Raw genomic sequence first — 25,135 nt, 5'->3', positions numbered from 1 at the left:
GTTGAGTTTTTGTCGTGTGTTACGAAAATTAGAGGAATTTAGAGTAAAGTCATGGAATCAAATTCTGTGTTACACTTGGGGAACCCGAGAGTGTGACCTTCGAAAAGTTGAAACAGCCTAGGGGAACATTCCTTCTCCAGAGCACAAGTTTTTCGCTGACACAAATAATTTTTGGAAGACTGACAACATGTTGACTGAAAAAGGCTCCAACTTGCAATTCAAAGATCAAAACGCTGCTTTTTTTTTTTTTTTTTTTTTTTTTTTTTGACGTTGAATCGAGTGTGACCACACATTGGAGACAAGTGGAAGCTGCATCATGACAACGTCCCCAAATCACATGGCCACTTAGATCACGGAATTTTTTACCTCAAAAGGCATTCCTTTTGTTCCACAACCCCCGTACTCAGCCAATCTGAGTCCTTGTGATTTTCTTCTTTTCCTCCGAAATTGAAAAATGTCTTAAAAGAACGTCATTTTGGGACTCTGGAGAATATTCAAAAGAATTTGACTGACATTAAAAGCCATATCAGTTTAAGCCTTTCAGCGCTGCTGAAGAGTGGAAACAATAACTCCGCCGGTTTATAGCTGCCTAAGAGAACTACTGTGAAGGATACAATATTGTTGTTTGACAAAAAAAAAAACCTTGGGTAGATAAAAAATCAGTCTCATTACTTTTCTGACACACCTCGTGTGCCTTGTAAGAGACGGAAAAATTCTGTAGAACCACATCGCAGGAAGTAACAGCGTTCCTGAACGGACTCATAGTGCCAGAGATTCACAGGTTTAGCCATTTAATTTCATATTCATTTTCATCGAAACAGGAAAAGAGAAATTTTCTTCAGGAAAGCGGAGTTAGTATAAACGAAAGAAAAATGCAACTAACGACAACTGACTTAAAATTGAGAAGTCTGATCCAGTTTTATGAAATCAAAAAGTAATTGAGTAGAGCAGATAACTTTTCTTCGAGTATGGGTTGGTATGATGTAAGTAGAATTGCTTTGGGGCGAGCGAAGTAAAAGGAAATTTGCTACACAAAAAGGAAAATGCTATTTCCAGTCAGGAACACGCAGCTGTTGACACAGCAATATACTGGGTCGATTACGTTTAGCTTCAGTGAGGTAATCCGAATATAGCCCTATTTAAGACATCATACTGTAATATCACCCCTCATTCTTCGAAGTAAAGAAACACGCGTTTTGTTGCACATTAGAATGAGATTCTTATATTAGATTGGTTTACTCCCAGAGAAATAAGTCTTGACGCTGTTAGTTTGTTTAGTATGTTCGTATAGTGACTTATTGTTTCTTGATTATAGTGGCAACTAAGCTGAATATAATTCACTCAGGAACAAAATTAAAATATTTCGTGATAGCTTCATGAATTCTCTTTGAAAGCAGTTACACACATTATAAGTGCAACATAAATACTCTGCTGTTTAGGTATAGAGTTGAAAGGAAATGTCGGAAATTATTTGAGTCAGCAACTATTCAAGAACAGAGAGAGGAATGGATGTGAAGCTCATAAATTCAGTATATAATTACTGATTCGTATACGGGCAGCGATATCGCACGTTCCGAAGAGTAGCTCAAATAGTATTCAGAATGTAAGTACAGCAATAGCAGAGAAACTTCTGCGACTTTCGTCACTGAGTGAGAGCCTATCGCTAAGATTTTAGTAACCCTTACTCGATTTCTGAGGTACAGCAGAGCCCCTTCTCTCAGCCTAATGAGTAGTTGTGTCTAGTTGAAAAGAATAAAACTGATCCCTGGAGCGTATTATTTTTTTGTTGGTATAGACGATTAAGGAAATGAAGGAAAGGTAGAGGGCGAAACTAATCGACAGCACGTAGCATACTCTTCTCGAGTAATTAGGGATGCTGTCGCGATTAACGTATCTGATGTCATCATACAACTGTTATTCAAACAATATTGTGGTTATTGCCACAACATGTTTTGGGACAACATTATCCCATTTCCGAGGGCTTAAATTTTTTTTTCTCGTTGGACCTCGTCACACCTTAAAAAAATCTGCACACGTGCATGGTCAACTCAAACCATAAAACTTGACACATCACAAGCCGGTGCATTCACCGCTCCCGAGGTGCCATTGCAAACTGTGCCAGGTTTCATGGTTTGAGTTGACAATGTACGTGTGCAGCTTGTTTTTAAGGTGTGACGAGGCCTAACAGCATAAACATTTGTAAGCACTTGAAAATGGGATAATTTTGTCGTGAAACATGTTCTGGCAATAATCACACGATTGCCAACTGGGCTGAATATCTTCATTGTTGATTAATGTATCTATCTTTTATGTAGGTCATCGACAGTATCACATTTCTTGCCCTCGCTCCACGAGACATTGTGGAGAATTTAGGCTTACAGTTCGATGATGGGCAACTCTCACTTCTCCTGTTGACGGATTGGCAATGGAAATATCCGCCAACACCAAGAGTCGAATCGGCTGTTTCCAGATCGAGCACCAACCCATAGACGTGCACTGGCTGCCTCCGCTATGGTGACAGCACACATGTTAAGTAAACGAAACTACTGTCATTACTAAATCTGATGAAGGTTAATTCATATTGGGCGAAGAAACCCAAACATTTATTACTGATGTGTTATTATAGTGAAATTCTGGTGCATTCGACTGCACAACGCTATGAGTTTTGCGAAGGACTATGGCAAACTATCTATACACCTTCAAAAATTTATGAGACATTGTACGATGGACAATTACTGCCATGTCATAAATTTCCACTCAGGTAAACATTTTCGAAGGGGATTCCAATAATCATTACGCGTCTGCAGGGTTTGGTTTATTTGATGAAAAATATGAGTGGGGGCAATCGTTCTTGTTATCTAAAGAAGCATCGGTATTACCTGTCGGACTTTTTGTTATTCTCCGGGCTATTCTTTATACAACTGATTTACAAGTAGATAGAGTTATAGTAATATATGGACTCGATGCGTGCTCTAGAGTCTCTTACGTAGGAAACGGAAGGCAGGACTGTGAACTCTTTGTACATGACATACTGGGAAGCGTTAACAGAACGAAGAAGAGACACAAATTGATTCAGCTAGAGTGGAGGTAGGTGTAACAGGCAACGAACACACAGGCCAATTGACGACAAACATGAACACACACTTCCTACTGAAGAACCTCTGATTTTTATAGTGCAAAGCAAAGAAAGAATAGTCTATGTTAACGTACCAAAATCGTACCGCAAAAGTACATGTTATTCGACAATACCGTAACATACTGTACGCCATCCTTGGTTTTTCAACTCTGAACTCAGGTGTGAATAGTATTTGCCATTTCATTAGTCTCTGTAAGAGGGAGCTTTTAATTCATATGCTTCTTTCCTTGTTTATCATTTATGTACACTAATTTAATATTGTGGATGGTGAAATGAGCCTTAAACGAAACGAATAAAAAGGAAAACGAAATAAAAGTTCCAATGGCACAATTGTTTGAACAATATGTCCAGTTTCAATTACTATGGAGTCATCTTCACATGTTCACATTAATATGCTATTTCCCAATACCTCCCTATGTGCTCACTAATAAGAGGCTGAGTCAAATGGAAACCTTAAAAGTGTAATTAAAAATAGACATTTCACGCTATTGTTCTGTAAGTTGACAATACTGAGACCAACGATGCAAAAAATGCCCTAATATGTCTACATACAAGCGAAACGCGGCCACTATACTAGATCAAAAAGTTTTCTCCGCTTGCGGCATGTACCAAGGAACAACAGCGTTCTGCCACACGTTTTCTGAGCAGTGAAGGTACAAACACTATTGATATCCATCGGGGAATGAAGGCCCAGTACGGTGATGCGTGTCTATCTCTGCAGAAAGTTGATGAGTGGAGTAAAAAGCTCGGAAATGGAATTGCGCGGGTCAGGCACACCGCACTATGACACCGGAGTCTACTGCAGCAGTTGAAACTAGTGTGAAGGGAAGATCACTGACTGGCGTTGGATGAACTAGCCGCAGATGTGGATATCAGTCACGGCTCAGCACATCACATCATTCATGAAGAGCTCAAGTTTCGGAAAGTGTCTGTAAGATGAGTGAAACGGCAACTCACTGAAAGAGAGACGCATTGACTTTTGCGAAGAACTTTTGCAGTGCTTTAAAGGAGAAGGTTATGGCTTCTTCGCGAGAATCGTTACAGGAGACGAAATCTTGGTACATAACCACCAACCCGAATCAAAACCCAAGGATTTCTGGACGCAATCATCTGCGGGAAAGGTTTTGCTGAATCTCGTTTGGGGAGGAATGAGGCGTTATCTTGGAGTCCTAGGCGGAGGTGGGAATCCCAAGTGGGTCATATTCCAACATGTTAAAAAATCAGCTTCGGCCTGCAACAAGATCTAACTGACTTGCCTTCTGACTACAGGTGTCATTTTGCAGCATTATAATGCTTGGTCTCATACAACCCGCGCAACGCTTGCGACCATCGATGACCTGCAGTGTGTACTCACTACATCCGCCAACTCACCAGTCCTTGCACCGAGTGATTGATACGTGTTTGGACCACCCAAGAGGGAAATGGAGGAAAGCAGCTCGTTCCTATGAAGAGGTGCACCAGAAAATGCATGAGTGGCTGCGCACACGCTGAAAATAATTTCTTTTTCCGGAGGAATACATGCACTTTCTACGCGCTGAAACAAATGTAATGCACGATATGTGCACAATGTCGAAAAATGATACTCATTTGCCCCAGTTTTTTTTTCAATAAAAAAATTTAAAATAATAAAACGTTCAAAATCGTCCTGGCTTTCGTCTCCACTTATTGACGTATTGTCTGTCTGTTTTTTGTCACGGGATGTCCTGCCGGCGTTTGTACAATTACTTTTATGATGTTTTGCCAGCATTAGTGACTTGGATACTCAAAGATTCACTCTCCGCCATCAGCAATTAAGGGTGAATATTTGAGACTGCCAGCGACATGCGATGGTGAAATATGAGAAAAAAAGTCTTGAAACACGTCTGCCGAAGGACTTGAGACGGAATTAAGAGGCAATACTCTCTTAAAATAATTCACCCTCTGTGTCAGTGTGAAAACCAGAAGATTATTACATAACCATCGAAAACGGTTGTATTGTCCCAGCCAAGAGGAGGCCTGTAGCTGTCTAGTGCCAGTGGAGGAGGAAGCTGCGTAGGAGGGGCCCTAAGCTCTAATTTAAAAATATGAATGTAAATGTCATAAAATATTATTGGCTGAGATATCCCATGGTATGAGTTTAGCCACCGCTCAGAAGCTGTGTTCTCCTCCATGCACATTCTCCTCTGTCCTCGCTGATATGTGAGAGGTTGCGTCCCATGCGTATTTGTAGGGAGTAAGTGAAATGGCTGTTTATATGCTAATTATAAAGTAGAGGTTCTTTCAAGATGAGGCACTTCTGTGTGATGCTTCATGAGAGAGACTTGGCTGTTAGAACCGGTGTAAGGTACTTCAGCTCAAACTCAGAGACCGCTCAATACATTCATTTTGGAACCCGATGTAGATGTTGTGAGGCAAATTTACGCACGATAGATGACGGCCGGATTATATAAGACGCAAACAAGAACAGGCAAAAGAAGTCTACTAGTACTAGACACACGTCTTGATTGTGGAAGAAGTTTCTGAGCATGAACTGGGTGATCAAAAACTCAGTATAAATTTGAAAACTGAATAAATCACGGAATAATGTAGATAGAGAGGTACAAATAGACACACATGCTTGGAATGACATGGGGTTTTATTAGAACAAAAAAAAAAAAAAAAAATACAAACGTTCGAACAATATCCGACAGATTGCGCTTCACCTGATCAGAATAGCAATAATTAGCATAACAAAGTAAGACAAAGCAAAGATGATGTTCTTTACAGGAAATGCTCAATATGTCCACCATCAGTCCTCAACAATAGCTGTAGTCGAGGAATAATGTTGTGAACAGCACTGTAAAGCATGTCCGGAGTTATGGTGAGGCATTGGCGTCAGATGTTGTCTTTCAGCATCCCTAGAGATGTCGGTCGATCACGATACACTTGCGACTTCAGGTAACCCCAAAGCCAATAATCCCACGGACTGAGATCTGGGGACCTGGGAGGCCAAGCATGACGAAAGTGGCGGCTGAGCACATGATCATCACCAAACGACGCGCACAAGAGATCTTTCACGCGTCTAGCAAATGGGGTGTTTTTTGGTTCTAATAAAACCCCATGTCATTCCAAGCATGTGTGTCAATTTTTACCTCTCTATCTACATTATTCCGTGGTTTATTAAGTTTTCAAATTTATACTAACTTTTTGATCACCCGGTACGTTTGGAGTACAGCGTTGTATGGAAGTGAATCATAGACAGTAGGAAAACCACAAAAGGTGGGAATCGAGGTATTAGAGATGTTCCAGGTGAGAAAATGAGGAGCTACGAAATAGGCGTGGTCAAAACAGAATATTCTATTCAAATAAAACGATTGTAATGTACTCTACAAAATATTGCTGGAGGTGGCACAATTAATTAATCCATTTATTTGTGTATATAGGGTGTTATGTTAAACGTGTAGGGATGGTAGCTCACGGGTGATGGGGAATAACTTTTGTTAGTGACAAAATCTTCGCTGGCTTACCAGCGACGGTAGTCGTCATTTTATTGAATTTTTTTTTCCATTTTTCCCATTGGCCATGGGACGACGAGATTTCACCGAATTTGCATAGCCTACTAACCAGCTGCATTGCATCTGTGTGTTACTTATCCCAGTAAACTGACAGAGTGATTTTCAACAAGAAAACTATAAGAATGAGTGTCTGTAAGCGGAGAAAGATATTTTAGAAGTTCGGCATACCACCTTTCACGCAGAGCGTATAACTGGTCTATAGGCAATGCACATTGCAAACGAAGAGCACAGAGTGCCTACACGCTGCCGCCTCTCAGCGGCATAACTAATTATAAAAGAAACTTAGCGTCGCCAGATAACTTTTTCTCTAATAAAAGAAGCTCCACAAGAAGCTATGTATCACTCCTAGATGTTTGTGACCTAGAGATCGCAACACCAAGTATAATCGTTATTGCCACATTTAAATGGTTAAACATTAATTAGACTTCACAGCTGTGGGGCCTAAAGAAAATCACCATTACGGAATTAACTGCTCAGTGTGACTATTACATGTTCGTTGTCATACACTAACTTTGCATCTACACATCTTAAGTTGCAGAAGGCCAGGAAGTGGCATGTAATAGACAAAACAATCGACGACGTCCAAATCGACCAAATAGCTCATATTCTTATACGTATTCCTGTTTTCTACTAATCTCAGTGTATTCTCTACTCTTACCCGTACATGAGATAGATGTGCAGATGGGGTACAACAGAATGACGAAGTACAGCTTCTTCTATGTCGACTTCCCGCATTTAGAAAGCAGAGAGCGTCCTCTTCACGTCGTGTCACAATGCTGGAATGTGCGGCATGCAGCGCTGCGCGACGGCCAACATGCTCGCACACTGACATGCAAGCCAAGACTCTAGCACAGCGGCATGCCATAACAGGAGAACGTGGTGTGGGCACGTACCTCTTGGCTGCGCCGCCGCCTGCTGCGCTCTTCCAGGGCCCTCTCCAGTTCGCGTTCTCGCTCCAGCTGCATCTGCCGCTCCGCCTCTTGCCGTTCCTTCTCCTCCCTTTCCGCCTCCTCCCTCTCCGCCGCCTCCCTCTCCATCTCCTCTCTCTTCTGCCCGTCCTCTTCCGTTTCCGTCTCATCCCTGTTGTCCTCGTTGCCTGCATCTCTGTCTGTGCCTTCTCCAGTCTCTTCGTCGACACCGTCGCCCCCTTTTTCCTCGTTACTAACCGTCTTCGGTCCCTCATTCTCTTCTCCTTTCTCTCCCTCTTCTCCATTCTCCATTCCCACAGTTTCATCCGGACTGCTTTCCGGTTCGGTTGCCAGTTCCCCCTCTCCTATGCCAGAGCTCTCCTCGGCCGCTTCCTTTTCAATCTCTCCCTTCTGCTGCTCCTCCTCCTGTTCCGCCTGTGCGCTGTCTCTGCCCCCACTACCACTTTCGTCATCTCCATTGTCGCCTTCTTCGCCTACGCCTTCGTCCACCTCATCTTCCGGCGTCTGCCCCTCTGCTGCTTTCTTAATTTCTGGTGCCTTCACCTGTTCTTCCGATGCCACTTCCTCCGACGGCTCTGTATCGTCGTCTTTGCTCTGCACAGCATAAAACAATAGATCAGGAAATAGCACATGACACTCTGGGTGCGATTCCCCGAGCTCTTTTATATCCAAACCATTTTTAGTAATCACCTGCTATCAAATAAAGCATGTAATTTCTTATTAGCCTCATAAATTTGTATTGTCAAAAAAATGCCTTATATAACGAACAGACAGTGATTGAAGTATGGGAAAGTGAAAATAATTCATTTTGCATTAATAGGAGTTGCGAGCTACAACTGCTCATCATCCAGAGGATAAATTTCCAGCTTCCTTCTGTTTTAACTTTTCCTTCAGAAACTAGTCATAAAGTGATAAATCTTCTTTTGAATTTTCAAAAATAGTAAAAAGATTGACATCCAGTGCTTGCAAAATCTACTCTGTTTCTACTGCATGTTCAAACTTACTATAATTTAGTTTAACATCTCACATAATACATGCCATAGATTCCATTTCTTTTATAGTTAATTTGCCTACTTATTTTTGTTTTCTCTGAATTTACCTTTTATTTCCATTTGAGTTAATAGAAGTCTTTAGTGAATTACATTCTGTATCCCTCAAAATTTCTCAGTCCATAAACCGAAACCCAAAAAAAAAAAAAAAAAAAAAAAACCAATCGCTTTTTATCCAGAACAGTTTTGTTTCCTATTTTGTACATAAATGCCTCACAATGAGCAAATCTGTGCTCCACCTGTACAGTTCACTAACATTTTCCTCAATTCTTCACCATAGCTTATGAACAAGCATGTACACTAACTGATCAAGAATATCTGTATGTCTATCGGTGGACATTAATGGGGCATGCCATTCCTTCGCCTCTATCACTGCTTGAACTATACTGGTGACGTTTTCAATCAAGTATCTGAATATCTGTGGAGGAATGGCAGCCCGTTTATCCTCAATAGCCGAAACCAGAGAAGAAAGTGACACAGGAGTCTGGAGTGAAGTCGACGCTGTAAAGATCGAGTTCAGGTCAGGACCCTGAGCAGGTTTGTCTATTTCAGGAATATTATGGTCCACAGACCATTGCCTCAAAGATGCCGTTTTATGCTCGTGTTCACTGACGTGCTGCAACAATCATTGGCCCAGAACTTTTCCTCTACTGTAAACAGTACACAATCCTGTAAAGTTTGTTAGTGTCCTGCCGCATTTAGCATTTTCTAAGTGCAATATGGGGGCCACACCCTAATCACATGAAACACTCCTCCTCACCCCCCCCCCACCCCCCCCCCACCCCCCACTGTAACACCACCTCCTTTGTGTTTCACTGGTGGCACTGTGCTTAATGACAGGTAATGTTCTCCAGGCACTCCTCAATCAAAATCGCTCCATCGGGAATAATGCGATTCATCACTCGAAATTTCTCAGGTCCAGAGGCCTCGCTCTTTATCTCACCTCAACTGTCGTTTAGCACCGACTACAAAAATACGAAGCTGATGAGGAGTTGATCGAACGTTGTACGCATTCATTTTAACTTCTAAGCACAGTCATTGTGCTACCTGGCCTGCTGCTAGCACTTTACAACTCTCGAGTGATTCCCTCTACTGAATTCATGCGATTTTTTACAATGTAATGCGTGACGGTTTGTGTCCTTCAGTACATGAACTCTGCCTGGCCTGGGTTTAGCTTCCACTTCACGATCACATCGTCAACAGTTGACTTGGACAGCTTTAGAAGGGTTGAATTGTCTCTGAAGGATTTCTTAGGTGACATCCCGTGACTAGCCCATGTACGAATTCATTGAAGTCTCCTGACCGACTCTTTCAGCTGTTGCTGTTTCGCTACTGACGACACAACACTCCCCGCCTCCTCCTACACTGGCGGGTCAGCTCTCGCGACATGTAGAGGTCAATTCTGCATTACATAATTGCGTCTAGACACTTGATCAGGCTGTATTGTCTCACAGAATATAACATTCCTCATCGGTGTCAGTGTTTTTGTGCCCATCTAAATATTTTCCAAGATGGCCTTTCCACTTTTGTAAGTCTTCTTTTCCAGCAAACAAATGCACTATTGCTTAAAAATCTTAGCATAGCTAAATTTCCTAAGAGAACTCCCAAATCTACAGCAAAATTGACTTTTCACTTTCTTTGTTACTTCTTTCAGCATACACTAGGGTAAAAAGTCCATCTGATACCTACACTTTTTCTACATACACGACCTTTCCACAATCCACTTTTGATAGTACCGTTCTGCGTTTGTTGATACTGTAAATTATTTGTTTGTTTTTATATTGCCCCATATTCTCCCCAAAATTCAGAACGTACTGTTCGTCTTTACAAAGTAGGAATCTCCTCTATATGAGAAAATTACGTGAGCAAATTCTTGTTTCCTTTAATGCTTCATTCCATTTCCAAGTATAAGACTGAACTTGTTTCGTGGCAGTGCCTTACGGAGTAAAAGTGTACTTTCCTTTCTCATTTTTTGTGTCTTAATCGGGTGAATTTCTGTGAAATGGGTTGACTGTGGAATAACTACCATGTCTGCCTGGTTCCTATTTCCTTGGTAATTTAAGGGCATACTATTCTCGAAATGTGATACACGTAACTTACGTACGTCATATAGAATTATCACGCAACTCCGTTAGATATTTTGGTAATTCTGAACTGAATTGATTGGCTCATGTTGCCATCTTTGCACTAATATTTTTTAATGCCCTTCACCATTATAACACTCGTTTTCAGCATTTTATTCGCTTCCTTTTCATTTGTTACATTGATGGACGACTTTTCTACTTAATAGGCTTTCGGCGTTATCCTCCCACAGGAGGAAGAATTTTCAGCTATACTTTTGATGTTAATAGTTTTCTGAAACTGTGTTTAGTCTTTATAGAATCAGCGTTATTGGGCTCATTCGCTTGTAAGCTTGTAATTATGAATCTAAAATGAAGTATAATTTATCATAAATATTACTTATGACTATCTAAGAATCACTCAATATCGAAAATGCTGTTGGCCCATTCGAATTCTCAAACTGCTGCATTACTCACGAGCTGTTCAATAATTACCTCCGACGACAAGCAGAACTTAACTTTAACTATCTACAGCTTTAACAAATACCGTATTAGTTTCTTTGATCTACTACTCTGTAGTTGAAAATGTTGTAAATATGTTTCTAAGCTCACCACACACGGAATTAGATTTTCTTTAAAATTATTTAATCAGTACGCATTTAGAGATTTTGTGAGCTAATCTTCGGGCGCCACAGACGGTTAGAGTGTAAATAATTTAAATGAAACTTAGCTTAAACAGCACAACATTGTAAGTTTTTGTGGTCGGTGTTTGACGCAAATGTAGCTGTTCAGTTGATGGGTGAATGTTTGCCAATTATCCAAGCAAATACTGGAGATTTTACTCCGTCAGCAATGATTTAATTTAAGTTCATACACAGGCCATTGTAGCTCATTGTTTACTTAGTCGCTAAACACACTCCCACGTACATTCATACCCAATATACTTCTTCAAAGTAACTGTACGTTGTACCTAAAGAATAACTCGAAGTGTTTAGTGATTTAATAAGTTTAAATAAAAATCAAGGTTTTAGTTTTCAGCCGCCAAAAGTATTAAGACACGTGTATTACGACACATGTATTAGTACTATAGATTTATTAATTTGTATGTTATTAGAGCTAACCATGGTGACTTGCTTCATTGGGGTTCTGGAGTTACAGTTATCCTCTAAGATATTCTAGGATAGATGTCTGTTGAAGTACAAATACGTGAAAATTAAAAACATGAAAAGTCTTTCGTGCTGTTGTTGCACAAACTTAGTTTTGAAAAATGTAATTTGGGTGTAGAAGTACTGGTTGTAATATTTTTTCTGTTCGCTATACTACGATGATCGGGACTGAGTTATCAGGAGTTGAAACAAAATCCGTTAGAAGTGTTAATATTGCAGGTAAACAATAGACACTGAAGTGAGAAATGAAAAGACTAAATTGAGGTTTTTTCTAATCAGTGTCGAAAAACGGAAATACAATAGTAATTTATAGTCATTTACTTAAAGGGTGAGAACAAACTTTTGTGTAAATGATTTGAATATAAAGGTAGGTAACAGACTGAGGTGTTATGTGGAAGAGAGTGACTAAATATTACTTCTTATGATTAAAAGAAACGAACTCCAGCCATCATTTCTCCAAATTTGCATGACCATGTAGCAATCTGTTGATGAGCAAATAGAATGATTTGACAAAATATTTTACAGGTTGTAAAAATGGCGTTGGTGTATCTAAACACAAAGCTATACTATTACAATAAAGAGAAGTATCGCAGAGATAAATAAAAAGAGTGGAAGGCTTCTGTACTTACAATACTGGTTTTAACTGCGCACCACCCTTTGCTAAATCACAATAGAAGTAAGTATGCTTGCAGAAGACTCTGAGACATGTGCACGTAACAGATGAGATACAGTATGATCAGTGATCAAAGAAAGACACAGAAATTAAACTCGGGAGTACAAAGCATGCCAAGTTCAAACACAGACGCAGGACATAATCTAGTACTGGTCTAATAGTAGACAGAAATTCAGAAGAACGACAAAAACTGTCTGTGATGAACTAACTAGAACAGTCTAAAGTCATTTATCTGAAGAAGAATGCAGTGCAATAAATATAGATAAAGCAAAAGTAGAGATGATAAAGCAGTGGATATCTTAGTAAACTAACATGCCAGTCTGTGAGAGAAGAAAATATAATGCCGTTCCAGCACTGATTCGCTTAGTTTAGAGTAAGAGTCTGGTGACCAGCTCAGCAGAGGACGTCACAGCGGGGTGACTCAAGAAAGCTCTGTGGCAGGGGTCAGTTAGGTGTTTTTGTGTAAGAAGCTGTATGCAGACTACGCTGACACCACAGATATCCCCATCTGGGTCTCCTGCACCATCACAGCACAGCCAGGACTGTGGTATCGCTGATACAACTCAAATGTCCAGAAACTGAAGTGGAGGCGACATGGTTTCCAAAAAACCAATCCTCCTTCCTGTGTTCTATTGTGGCTTACGGGAGGGACAACAATGCCAATTTTAAAAAAATAAAAAAATAAATAAAAAGGGCCAAGCTGTCCATTTTAGACAAGCACCACTTCCTGCAGCCAGCCACAAGGTGAAGTCTACACAAGTCATCATCTTCGTATGAGTCATCAAGCTGTGACTGCTAGATACTGCCTTCACCCGCTACAGGTCTGCCAGCTGCACGTAAGTCTGAATGCTGCAAAACTAGTGCCTTCCACCCAGAGGGACACCTACCGGCTAACTTCTATCCACTCCAGGCTGCCTACTTGGCGGTCTGTGTTTCACACCTGGACCACCTAGGAGCTAAGACGTCACCACCCTTGCAGACAAATTCTACTGCTACCAATACTGACGCTGCCGTCCGCAACAGCGTCCGCAGTTCAGCTCTGAACACCTTGCCGTGCTCCGCACATACATGCACACCAATTACAGCAAGTGCTAACGTCCTTCCTGGAGGCTGATGTATCCGCAAGCTATCGTGGCCAGAGCCTTAACGTGGCAATTCCTCACCGCGGTCATGCCGACGAACGACACTGCCACTACAGATTGGTTACGTCAGGAACGACCGTGGCTGAAACTGCTTGCTGAGATCAGCATCCTCAAAATGCTCCACAGGGCCGAAGCCCGATTTTGGCCGCCGGCAATGATATTACCATTGTTCTAAACTTGTGACTGAACTTATGCCAGTCTCATGCTTTTTATTTATCAGAAGACGTCCACAGGGTTCCCACCACTGCCCTGCCATGCCGAGGATTGAGAGCTGAACGACGTGATATTGGTTAGAAAAAAGGGTCCACCAAACGTTACAAAAATTATTAAACACCCGACCTCTACAATACAAAAGATTTGAGTGGAACAGGTTAGGTTACTTGGGAATGAAGTTAACAACGAGAGCTAAGGGGATCGAACAATGGATTCGACAGACACGTGAAGGACCTTAAACCAGAGAATAAAAATTTAACACAATTTCGAAACGAAAGTAAATTTCTTTGAGCACAGACAAAAGACACACATGGCCTGAGTGCGAAGTTGAATACTATGAAGAATAGATGTCTCAACGTGTTATAGAAAAAGAGAGGGAAGTGTTAATATGAAAGAAACAAGTGATCCAGTAAAGCTGTCTGACTCTGATAAGGCCCTGAATCATCAAAGCTAGAAAAATTTATTTTCAGCAACTGCGCGTCTGCACTGCACAAGCGAACAGTGGCTTTTAACTATTTATGGAGAGTATTTTTTATACTCATTCTCATATTTTATTGCGGCTGCTGTATTGCTTCAATGGAATTTACAGATGCAATTGACGAGACAGTCTATAAACAAATTTCTGTAGTTAGGAATGAAAACTTAGTTTGCAATGTTTTTCGGCCCCTAAGGCCATTCAAGTGGAGGCTGCGTATCTTTCAATAATGTGTGTGCATGTATGTATGTATGTGTGTATGTGTGTGTGTGTGTGTGTGTGTGTGTGTGTGTGTGTGTGTGTGTGGCGAATAAGGAGAAAGAGGGAAAGGGGAGATAAAGAGAGTGAGAAGGATGAGATGGGCAGAGAGAGAAGGGGAAGGAGGACATGGATAGAGTGAGACATAGAAGGAGATGTGAGAGGAAGGAGGAGATGGAGTATGAGGAGAAACTAAGAGAGAATGGGAGCGGGAGATAGACAGTGGATGTGCGAAGGAGAGATGGACAGCAAGAGCAGAGGGAGAAGGAGATGACTGGAGAGGTGTAGACAAAGAGATGGGCAAAGAGTGGAGAGGAAGAGAGGGGCAGAGTGTGTGGTCAGGAGGAGGTGGGCAGAGAGGGTGGTGAGGAGGACGTGGGCAGAGAGAGGGGTGGGGAGGAGATGTGCAAAGGTGGTGGCGAGGAGGAGATGGAGATGAGGCTGGGGAGGAGATGGGCAGATAAGGGGCGAGGAGTGGAGAGGGGAAGAAGAGCATATACAGAGTAAAGGGGATTTTTTTATTTTATTTATTTATTTATTGTTCCGTGGGACAAAATTAAGGAGAAGTCTCCACAGTCATGAAACGAGTCAATACATGAAATTATAACATGATAGTAGAAACAGATGAAATGAAATACAAGAAACGTATTCAGGCGACAGTTCGTAAGTTTAAATAAAGAAAATCAACAATAATGTAACACTGGAATTTGCTTAATTTTTCAGCTCTTCCAGGAGCTCCTCGACAGAATAGAAGGAGTGAGCCATGAGGAAACTCTTCAGTTTAGACTTAAAAGCGTTTGGGCTACTGCTAAGATTTTTGAGTTCTTGTGGTAGCTTATTGAAAATGGATGCAGCAGAATAGTGCACTCCTTTCTGCACAAGAGTCAAGGAAGTGCATTCCACATGCTGATTGGATTTCTGCCTAGTATTAACTGAGTGAAAGCTGCTAACTCTTGGGAATAAGCTAATATTGCTAACAACAAACGACATTAAAGAAAATATATACTGTGAGGGCAATGTCAGAATTCCCAGACTTTTGAATAGGGGTCGACAAGAGGTTCTCGAACTTCCACCACATATAGTTCGAACAACCCGTTTTTGAGCCAAAAATACCCTTTTTGAATCAGAAGAGTTACCCCAAAAAATAATACCATATGACAGAAGCGTATGAAAATACGCGAAGTAGACTACTTTTCGTGTTGAAATGTTACTTATTTCAGATACTGTTCTAATAGTAAATAAAGCAGCATTTAGTTTCTGAACAAGATCCTGAACATGGGCTTTCCACAACAGCTTAATATCTATCCGAACGCCTAGAACTCTTCCGTCTCGCTTATAATATGCTCATTCTGTCTGATCAAAATATCAGTTCTTGTTGAATTTTGAGTTAGAAACTGTAAAAACTGAGTCTTACTGTGATTTAGCATGAAATTATTTTCCACAAGCCACGAACTTATTTCATGAACTACATTATTTGAAAATATTTCGATATTAAACACAAGATCCTTCACTACCAAGCTGGTGTCATCAGCAAACAGAAATATTTTTGAATCACCTGTAATACTAGAAGGCATATCATTTATATAAATAAGAAACAGCAGTGGCCCCAGCACCGATCCTTGGGGAACGCCCCACTTAACAGTGCCCCATTGAGGATATACTAGTATAATGAACAATATACTACAGAAGTTTGCTTGAAGTTTCTGCAGAAACTTCCTGACAGGATAGAAGGAGTAAACATTGAGGTAGTTCTTCAATTTACACTTGGAAGTGCGAGGAGATTTGTTTTTTTAATTCTTGTGGTAGCTCACCGAAAATGGATGAAAATGAATATTGTAGGCCATCTGCATAAGAGTCAAGAAGGTGCGAGCCAAATGCAGGCAGGATTTCTGCCTGATATTAACTGAGTGATACCTGCTAATTCTTGTGAATAATCTCAAACTGTTAACAACAAACAACACTGAAGAAAATATATATTGAGAGGCCAACGTCAGAATTCCCAGGCTCCTGAGCAGATATCGATAAGAGATTAATGAACTCACACCACATACTGCTCGAACTACCCCTTTCTGAGCTAGAAATTTGAATAGCAAGTGTATAATGCCGTCATAAGCGAATGATAATAAGCAAAGTAGACTAATTTTCTTGTGTAAGATCTTACATCATGAGTGATGGGCCAAGGAATATCTGACACTTCTTGAGTAAATCACTTGTTATTTGCTGTGGATTTTTTCATTATATATGTTACTTACAAAACAACCATTATGAAAGATAGTCTCAATAGATCACACTTGTATGATCAACTTCACCAATGATTAAGAATACAGGTCAATTCTTAGAAAAAGTAAAATACAGCAGCCAGATAATGTTCAGGATTCCGTTTGTTAAAAATAAATAACACTGTTCCTGATGCTGAACCGACAGCTTCACCTGATGGCTGTTCACATTTATTTTTTCATCAACATAAGACATCTGTTGTTATTGTAAGAAAATGAAACGACTACAGCCGTCCTTATGATTTTATTTATTTTGTAGCTACCAGTTTTGGCACTTCAATGCACTGGCAGTTGATGTTTGGTGTGCTGACATCAAAGTTTACAGACAGGCTGCATAACCAGTTATGTTGGCCACTAAATCAGTATAACTATAGGGATTGTGTCAACCCCTTCAGCATCAACTATGTCCTGAAGATGGCGTATCGAAGCGCTGAAACTGGTAGCTACAAAATAAATAAAATCTTAAGGACGGCTGTAGGCTTTTCATTTTTTTTACAATAGTAAACAGCCATGGTCCCCAAGACCTGCAGTCAAAAGGATGAACCTACAGAAACTCTCAGTTGTTAGTGGTTGTGATGAACATTTCTTGTGATGGTGGTGCTCGACACCAAGAACCAATATTGCAAAAATTATTGGTGTGCTTCTGTCAGACCAAATGATGAGTTAAAACAACATAAGTAACTTTGGAAGATAAGAACTGATTTTTGAAAAAAATGTACAACAAACCAAAAGTTACATGCCCACAAACTGTATGGTGTTTAACGTCTATTTCTACAATATATTTTATGACCAACTGTTTTTCATTATTTGTTTATTTTAGTGATAAGTAATGCTCATCCAGTGAATATTGCATGAACTGAAATATTTGGGTCTTGCCAACTTTTTATCATGAATTTACACAGGATGAAACGCGTATAAGCGCAGATATTTTTGTATGTCGTACCTTAATATGTACACACATCAGTGTGTTGGTTGTTTTTCTCCCTGCATCAAACAATCTTCTCAGAAACACAGCACAAACTTTACGATGTGATGTTTTCTGAACAGACGTAACTACACTGCTAAATGGATGACGTCTGTCAGTATAGACTAACCATATTGTGTCCACGCGGATACACTTCAACACCTGATCTATTGTGCGGAGGAAAATAAGCATTAACACTTGGAGCTACTACCCAACCTAAAAATATACAATTTGTAATAGCTGTAATTATTAATCTGCAAATGATATTAATACTGATGTAATGTTGTTCAGTACACCATCTTCAAAAACTCATAGAAATACCTGCACTTACACTTGTTACACCCAGTATGTGTATTGTAACAAGTCTGACAGACATTCTTAGGCACTGTCCTTTCTTCGTAGATAGCCATCATTGTATATAAATATGTGTGTGACTTAAGTACTGAAGTGTGCACAAGCATGGTTCTGTCTATCTGTGTATGTGTGTGTGTGTGTGTGTGTGTGTGTGTGTGTGTGTGTGTGTGTGGCTGGGTGGCTGGGTGTTTGTTTTCTTCAACATACTCTTTGTCTCCAAACAGATGATGTGGTTACCAGTTTCAACTTCTTAACAAGTCATCAGCAAATGATTTGGTAATAAATCGAAACTGGTAATCATAGCATCTGTGGGAACTGTGGCTGAAGCATATAATTTAAAAAGTTACGTGATGGTCACTTATTTTCCCTAAGGCAGTATGTCTAGTCTGTATAAGTTTAGATAAGTGTTCAGTCCATATATTGCACAGCAGAAACTTCTGAAAAACAGACATAAAAGTAACACAAGATTTTCGATGTAAGTAGCACAAAAAGAACTGCGTTATTGTCTTAGAAAGCAGATTTAGTTGTACATTTTGCTTGATTAGAGAAAAAATATCCTTCTTTAAGTCTGTTCTTACTGTATGGTGCCATCACCATCACTAAGGCGGCAGCTATCGCTCCAGAAGCACAACAGCAGAGTACAGTATTCGATTGTAAATTATATTTATTAGCTTCTAGCAGAAGAGACTTATTTTGATGCATCTGTGTGCTTAGTAGCTTAATTCTTAAATTTCTTGCATGTTGGTGTGCAGTCCTGCGTTTTAATAACTGTGTAGTGTAGAGTTCCGCTATTTTAGTATGAACAGGGATTGTGATTGTTGTGATTTCGGATGCATATTAAGTTGATGATCCTTCACTCACAGCTGCAGGTGGTGCTTTCAGTCATCCAATCTGAGGCTGTTGCTAATGGGCGTCGCTGTGCGAGGGTTAGAATCAGGCGTCCATCAGACTTCCACCATGTTCTATGTAACCTCCCTCCCCCCCCCCCCCCCCCCCCCCGGCTCCGATTAGTCCACTACTGTAGCCACCGTGGATACTGCCCAGACTTAGGTTGATCCTTGATGCATGGTCGATTTGGAGGTTGTTCCAAGGTGTGGCCAGCAGCGAAAGACTTTCTAGAAGGCCAGTCGAACGACCTCTCTCCTCTCTGGTTCGTCTGACAAACAGGTTTTAGGTGCTATCTGTGGCTGATAAAGTTCCTCAGCCAGATTCAGTAGCTTGTCCTTTTCCAGAGGAAGCCACTTGGCCTGCAAGATCTGGGCATTCACAGAGGGCGGGATTACTGATAGTTGGTAGCTCCAGTGTTAAATGCGAAGTAGAGCTTCTAAGGAATGTGGCTGTCAAGGAGGAGAAGAAGTCCACTGTGGCACTTCATGTGGGTACCTGACGAGGGTTCATCCCAGATGTGGAATGAGTCCTTCCGGATATCATCAAGTGCACAATTTGCAGCCAGCTGCAGGCGATGGCTCAGGTCGGTCTTAATGTGCTGCTTTGGATGTAAATTGGTAAAGTCTGACGTCTTGCTGGTGACATGAAAGTAGAGCTCACCTTTCGCACCCTAGCCGACAGGACCGATTTTGAATTCGAGGCTCAGACGGTTCTGCGACTGTGTAGGCTACAGTTTCCATGACTTGGGACATAGGGTGGTGAGGTATCGGATTCTGCTTAATAGGTCAGGGTCCATTACACACAGGAGGCGGTTACACGGGTAGCAGGGGCTGTATGCAGTGGACTGGACGGTTTTTTAAGGTAAAGGGTATTGGGAAAGAACAACATTTAACAAGGTTCAAATTGCTCTGAGCACTATGGGACTTAACATCTATGTCATCAGTCCCCCAGAACTTAGAACTACTTAAACCTAACTAACCTAAGGACGGCACACAACACCCAGTGGAAAGATCAAAACGGACTTCAGTCTCAAAGCGTGCAAGGTAAATACAGGACGAGGATAGACCTAGGAACCATAGGTATTATAGTCGTAAATTGTCGTAGCAGTGTTAGGAAAGAACCAGAGGTCTAAGCGCTAATAGAAAGCGCTGAAGATTGAAGGTACCAAAAGCTGGCTAAAGCCGGAGATAATTCCAGCCGAAATTTTTACCAAGGACCTAACGGTGTGCAGAAAGGATAGATTAATACAGCTGGTGGTGGCATCTTGTTAGAGCACATTATCTTGCAGTGAAATTGAAGTGTGTAATTCCTGTGAGCTAACATTGGTACATTTATACTTGACATTCGCAATAAGTTAATGACTGCTTTCTTTGACCGACTCCCTATCTAGTACGATACAGTTGCTGAAAGGTTCAAAGAAAAATTGAGTCTCATATCAAACAGGTACCCATTTATACATTTATAGTTGGTTGTGACTTGAATCTACACTCGATATATTGGCGAAAGTACGTATGTAATGCCGGTGGCAGGCATAAAACATCTTCTTAAATTGTACTAAATGCTTTCTCTGAAAATTATTTTGAGCAGATGGTTCAGTTGGAGTATAACTGGTTACGCAAAAATAATAAATAATCCTGAGAAAATGAGGTGCATCATGATGCACAAAGGGAATAGTGACCACGAGGTCGTTGTAAAGACGCTCAATACCGTATCATCCAAACCTTGAATACCGTATCATCCAAACGCACCAAAATAAATGCAAATGCTTTAAAAAGCAGATAAATATTCGCATGATGCCTTCCTAATAGAAGGTCTCCCTTTCTTCCGAACTAACGCTGTAAGAGAAAACCTCATTTTGGATGAACTATAGCAAATAAATTAATGGAACTGATCCTCAAAGGTATACAAACGTATGAGAACACTGTTGCAGAAGCAACGAAAGGCACATGCCTAGTTAAAAAATCGCGAAAATTTTAAAATCCATTGTGTAATTTCTGGGGAGTCCTTTTTTCGATCCGCTGAAACATTACATCAAAAAATGAAAAAGCAACCAACCATTGTTAATGGCATCATTTATTAAAAACAGATAGGACCTTTACCAGATTCATACCGGCAGATTCACCATCAGATAGCTGCTCTTCTCTATTTTTTAAACTGAAATTATGCTGCACACGAGACGTCAATCTTTTTATCTGAGAAGAACTTATCTTCATCTGCATTTATATCTACGTGAATACTCTGCAATTAACTCGTATGTGCCTGTCACTGAGCCACTTTCACGCTATTTCTTGCCGTTCCTCTCTCGGCTAGGACGCGGGAAAAACGAACACCCAAATCATACCATGTGAGCTCTGATTTCTCTTATTTTATCATTTCTCCCTACGTAGGTGGGCGTCAAGAATAATTTTTCGCGTTCAGAAGAGAAAGTTCATGGCTGAAATCTCTTGAAAAGATTTCACCGCAACAAAAAAAGCCTTCGTTTTAATGATTGTCAGCCCAGCTTTCGTGCCATATCCGTGACACTCTCTCCTCTATTTCGCACTAATATAAAACGAGCTGCCTTTCTTTGAATTTTCTCAACGTCCTCCGTCAAACCTATCTGGTAAGGATCCCATACCGCACAGCGATACTCTAGCAGAGGACGGACAAGCATAGTGTCCTCACTCATTTTAGTTGATTCGTTGCATCTTATAAGTGTTCTGCCAATAAAAGCAGACCTTTGATTCACCTTTCGCACAACATTATCTATGTCATCTTTCCAGTTTAAGTTGTTCGTAATCGCTATCCCACTTGGTTGAACTGACAACCTTTAGGCTAGTGTAATTTATCGTGTAATCAAATTTAACGGAGTCCTTTTGGAACTCATGCGAATGACCTTTTACTTTTCATCATTTACGGTCAACTGCCACTCTTTCACCACACAAGTATCTTGTCTAAATAGTTTTGCAGTTGGTTTTTGATCTTCTGATGACTTTACCGGACGGTAAATAACAGCATCATGTGCAAACAATCTAAGCTCGTCGCTTAGATTGTCTCGTAAATCACTCTTATAGATTAAGAAAAGCAGAGGCTCTGTGACACTTCCTTCGGGAATGCCAGATATCGCTTCTGTACAACTCGATGACTTTCCATGAATTATTACGAACTGTGACCTTTCTCAAAGGAAATCACGAATCCAGTTGCGTAATTGAGGCGATACTCCATAGGCACGCAATTTGAGTAGAAGCCGCTTGTGAGGTACAGTATTAAAAGCATTCCGGAAATATGGAATCAATTTGAAATCCTTTGTCGATAAAGAGCTAGTTGTGTTGCACAAGAACCATATTTTCTGAATCCGTACTGACTATTTGTCAATAGAACTTTTTCTTCGAGGTAGTTCATAGTATTCGAACACAGTATATGTTTCAAAATCTTACTGCAAATCGATGTCAGTGATATGGGTCTGTAAATGAGCGATTACTTCTCTTTCTTTTCTTGAGTATTGCTGTGATTAATGCAACTTCCACTCTTTAGGTTTGGATATTTCGTCGAGGGAGCGGTTGTAAATGATTGCTATGTATGTAGCTATTATACCAGCGTACTGTGACAGAAACATAATTTGTACACAATCTGTATCGGAAGACATGCTTTTATTAACTGATTTAAGTTGCTTCGCTACACCGAGGATATCTACTAATATATGATATTGGCAGCTGTTCTGATTCGAACTCCGGAATATTTACTTCGTCTTCTTTGGTGAAGCAATTTCTGAAGCCCCTGTTTAGTAACTCTGCTTTAGTGGCACTGTCATCGGTTGCGCAGTGAAGGTATTGACTGCGTTTTGCCGCTAATACATTTTACGTACGACCAGTCACTTCGGGTTTTCAGCCAGATTTCGAGATACAGCTTCGTTGTGAAAACTATTGAAACCAACTTGCAATGAAGTGCGCTCCAAATTTCGCGATTGTGGCCTAATAACCCAGAAGATTTTAAATTCAGTGACAACGGCGGCCACGAAAGCCTGCAGACTTACATTCCAACACATTCCTTTAGATGCTACTTACAATAGAGGGTAGATTTGTTACAAATCTCTCGCTACACAATGGTCAGAAAATAAACCACACACTAATAAAATGTGGCGCACAGTGACGCACAGTAGAGGGTTCTCTCTCCTGATCAAGAAGCCATGCGTCATACTGCTGAGCCCTATGCGAAGACGAGTAAGGAGGACTTCGTATCATCTGCGTGCTGGAAGGAGGTACAACACGGCGACGTTGTGAGCCTTACTGAGCGGAGACTGTTGTCTGTTACTTCCAGTCACTCATATTCCCATCGACTCTGTGCCTCAATGGCGAGACAGCAGCATGCAGGGGGATGGCTTACTGAGCTAACTGACGGACACGACACGCCTCCTTGGCCGCTACATCCGCCGTTTCGTTCCCTGGAGTACCCATGCGCTCTGGCTACCCAGCATAAGGACGCCTTCTTCCCCAGCCTTTGTACCCGCATTACAGCGTCCTGCATATCCTGGATTTCAAATGGTTCAAATGGCTCTAAGCTCTATGGGACTTAACATCTAAGGTCATCAGTCCCCTAGACTTAGAACTACTTAAACCTAACCTAAGGACATAACACACATCCATGCCCGAGGCCGGATTCGTAACTGCGACCGTAGCAGCAGCTCGATTCCTGACTGAAGCGCCTAGAGCCGCTCGGCCATAGCGGCCACCTATCCTGGACTACTTTATCTGCTGGATGCAAGCGTTGCAGACTGAAAGGCATTCAGGAAGTCGGAACAGGCGAAGAATTTAGCAGGCATGCTCCAGCGCCCTCAAGATCGCAGGTAGTTCAATATCGAATACAGTGAACTCCGGAGGCTACCGAATCTTGAGGACACGATCTGGGTAAACAACAGAGCTATCAACGGACCCCTATTTAGACCCATCAGTGAATACAGCGAAATAATCAGGACGCTCATTTAAAATGTTGCAAAATAGCGTATTAAAAATAAAAGCTAGAGTACAGTTCTCCTGCACAGTGCTAAGTCTAAAATTATTTTGGGCTTCTGCAGTAATCGCGGAGGCAGGTGATTAAAACCCTGGATTTGAGCCAGCACTTACCCCACACCGAAGGACTCCAACAAACATATTGCACGGATCCCAAACGGCCTCGTTTGCCCGCGGCTGACTGGTAAATTGGGGTTCCATAGCTGGATGAGCAACGGTTTGTGTGCTGGGGAATTGGGCGTAACGGGAAACTGAAGTGTCTGACGCAGCATGAGAAGCTGCTGCCGGATAGTAAGTGGCAGTTCCCCAGAGAATGGCTATGGAGTTCGTTCTGTAAGCTTCCGTGACCAGCCTTATCCCCTCATGACGTACAGCGTTGATCTTCACGTACGACGGGCTCACTGACCCGTACGTTGTGCAGCCACAGCCGGCCGTTATGGCCGAACGGTTCTAGACGCTTCAGTCCGGAATCACGCGCCTGCTACGGTTGCAGGTTCGAATCCTGCCTCGGGCATGAATGTGTGTGACGTCCTAAGGTTAGTTAGGTTAAAGTAGTTCTAAGTCTAGGGGACTGATGACCTCAGATGTTAAGTCCCACATTGCTTAGAGCCATTTGAACCATTTTGTGCAGCCACAGTCCAGCTGGGAGGGAACTAAAGCCCTATAAAACTGGAGCAGACGCCACTGTCTGTTCCGCAAGATTTGTGGCTAAGACACCGTTTTTGTTACATTGTTGGAATTGGAATTTTAACAACGGGTTGCTCACGACTTTCATTACGATCTTCGTAGGAAATAACATGTATATTTATAGTGAGCCGACTGTTAAGTTGTGCGACTGCCAAAGGAACTTGTCGGAGGCACAGGAAGCAATCCTGGTCCCCACAGACTGCCAAGTAATGAGGGTGGAACAAGCTCCGTCTGCCTTCTACGCTGCGTTGTAAACTTCCATCAAATCAAAAGTCATGCACGAAGATCACTATCGTTTTAATGTTGCGGGTAATCGGAGTTGAAACCGTCTCAAGTACTGAGACATT

At 41.3% G+C, this 25,135-nt stretch overlaps 1 protein-coding gene across 1 annotated transcript in view; it reads right to left on the bottom strand.

Annotated features, from left to right (window-relative positions):
• The window catches only part of LOC124606083, a 375,104-nt gene that overhangs the window by 205,413 nt on the left and 144,556 nt on the right, over positions 1 to 25,135 (bottom strand). Inside the window, exon 6 of the mRNA XM_047138048.1 lies at positions 7,563 to 8,192. Within this exon, the coding sequence (XP_046994004.1) occupies positions 7,563 to 8,192 (630 nt within the window). The remainder of the gene's footprint in view (positions 1 to 7,562; positions 8,193 to 25,135) is intronic.

The sequence above is a fragment of the Schistocerca americana genome, chromosome 3 (assembly GCF_021461395.2).
Source record: "Schistocerca americana isolate TAMUIC-IGC-003095 chromosome 3, iqSchAmer2.1, whole genome shotgun sequence".
NCBI classification, from domain to species: Eukaryota; Metazoa; Arthropoda; class Insecta; order Orthoptera; family Acrididae; genus Schistocerca; species Schistocerca americana.
Note: the sequence above shows the minus strand (reverse complement) of the source record. Positions and strands in the feature narration are given on the sequence as shown.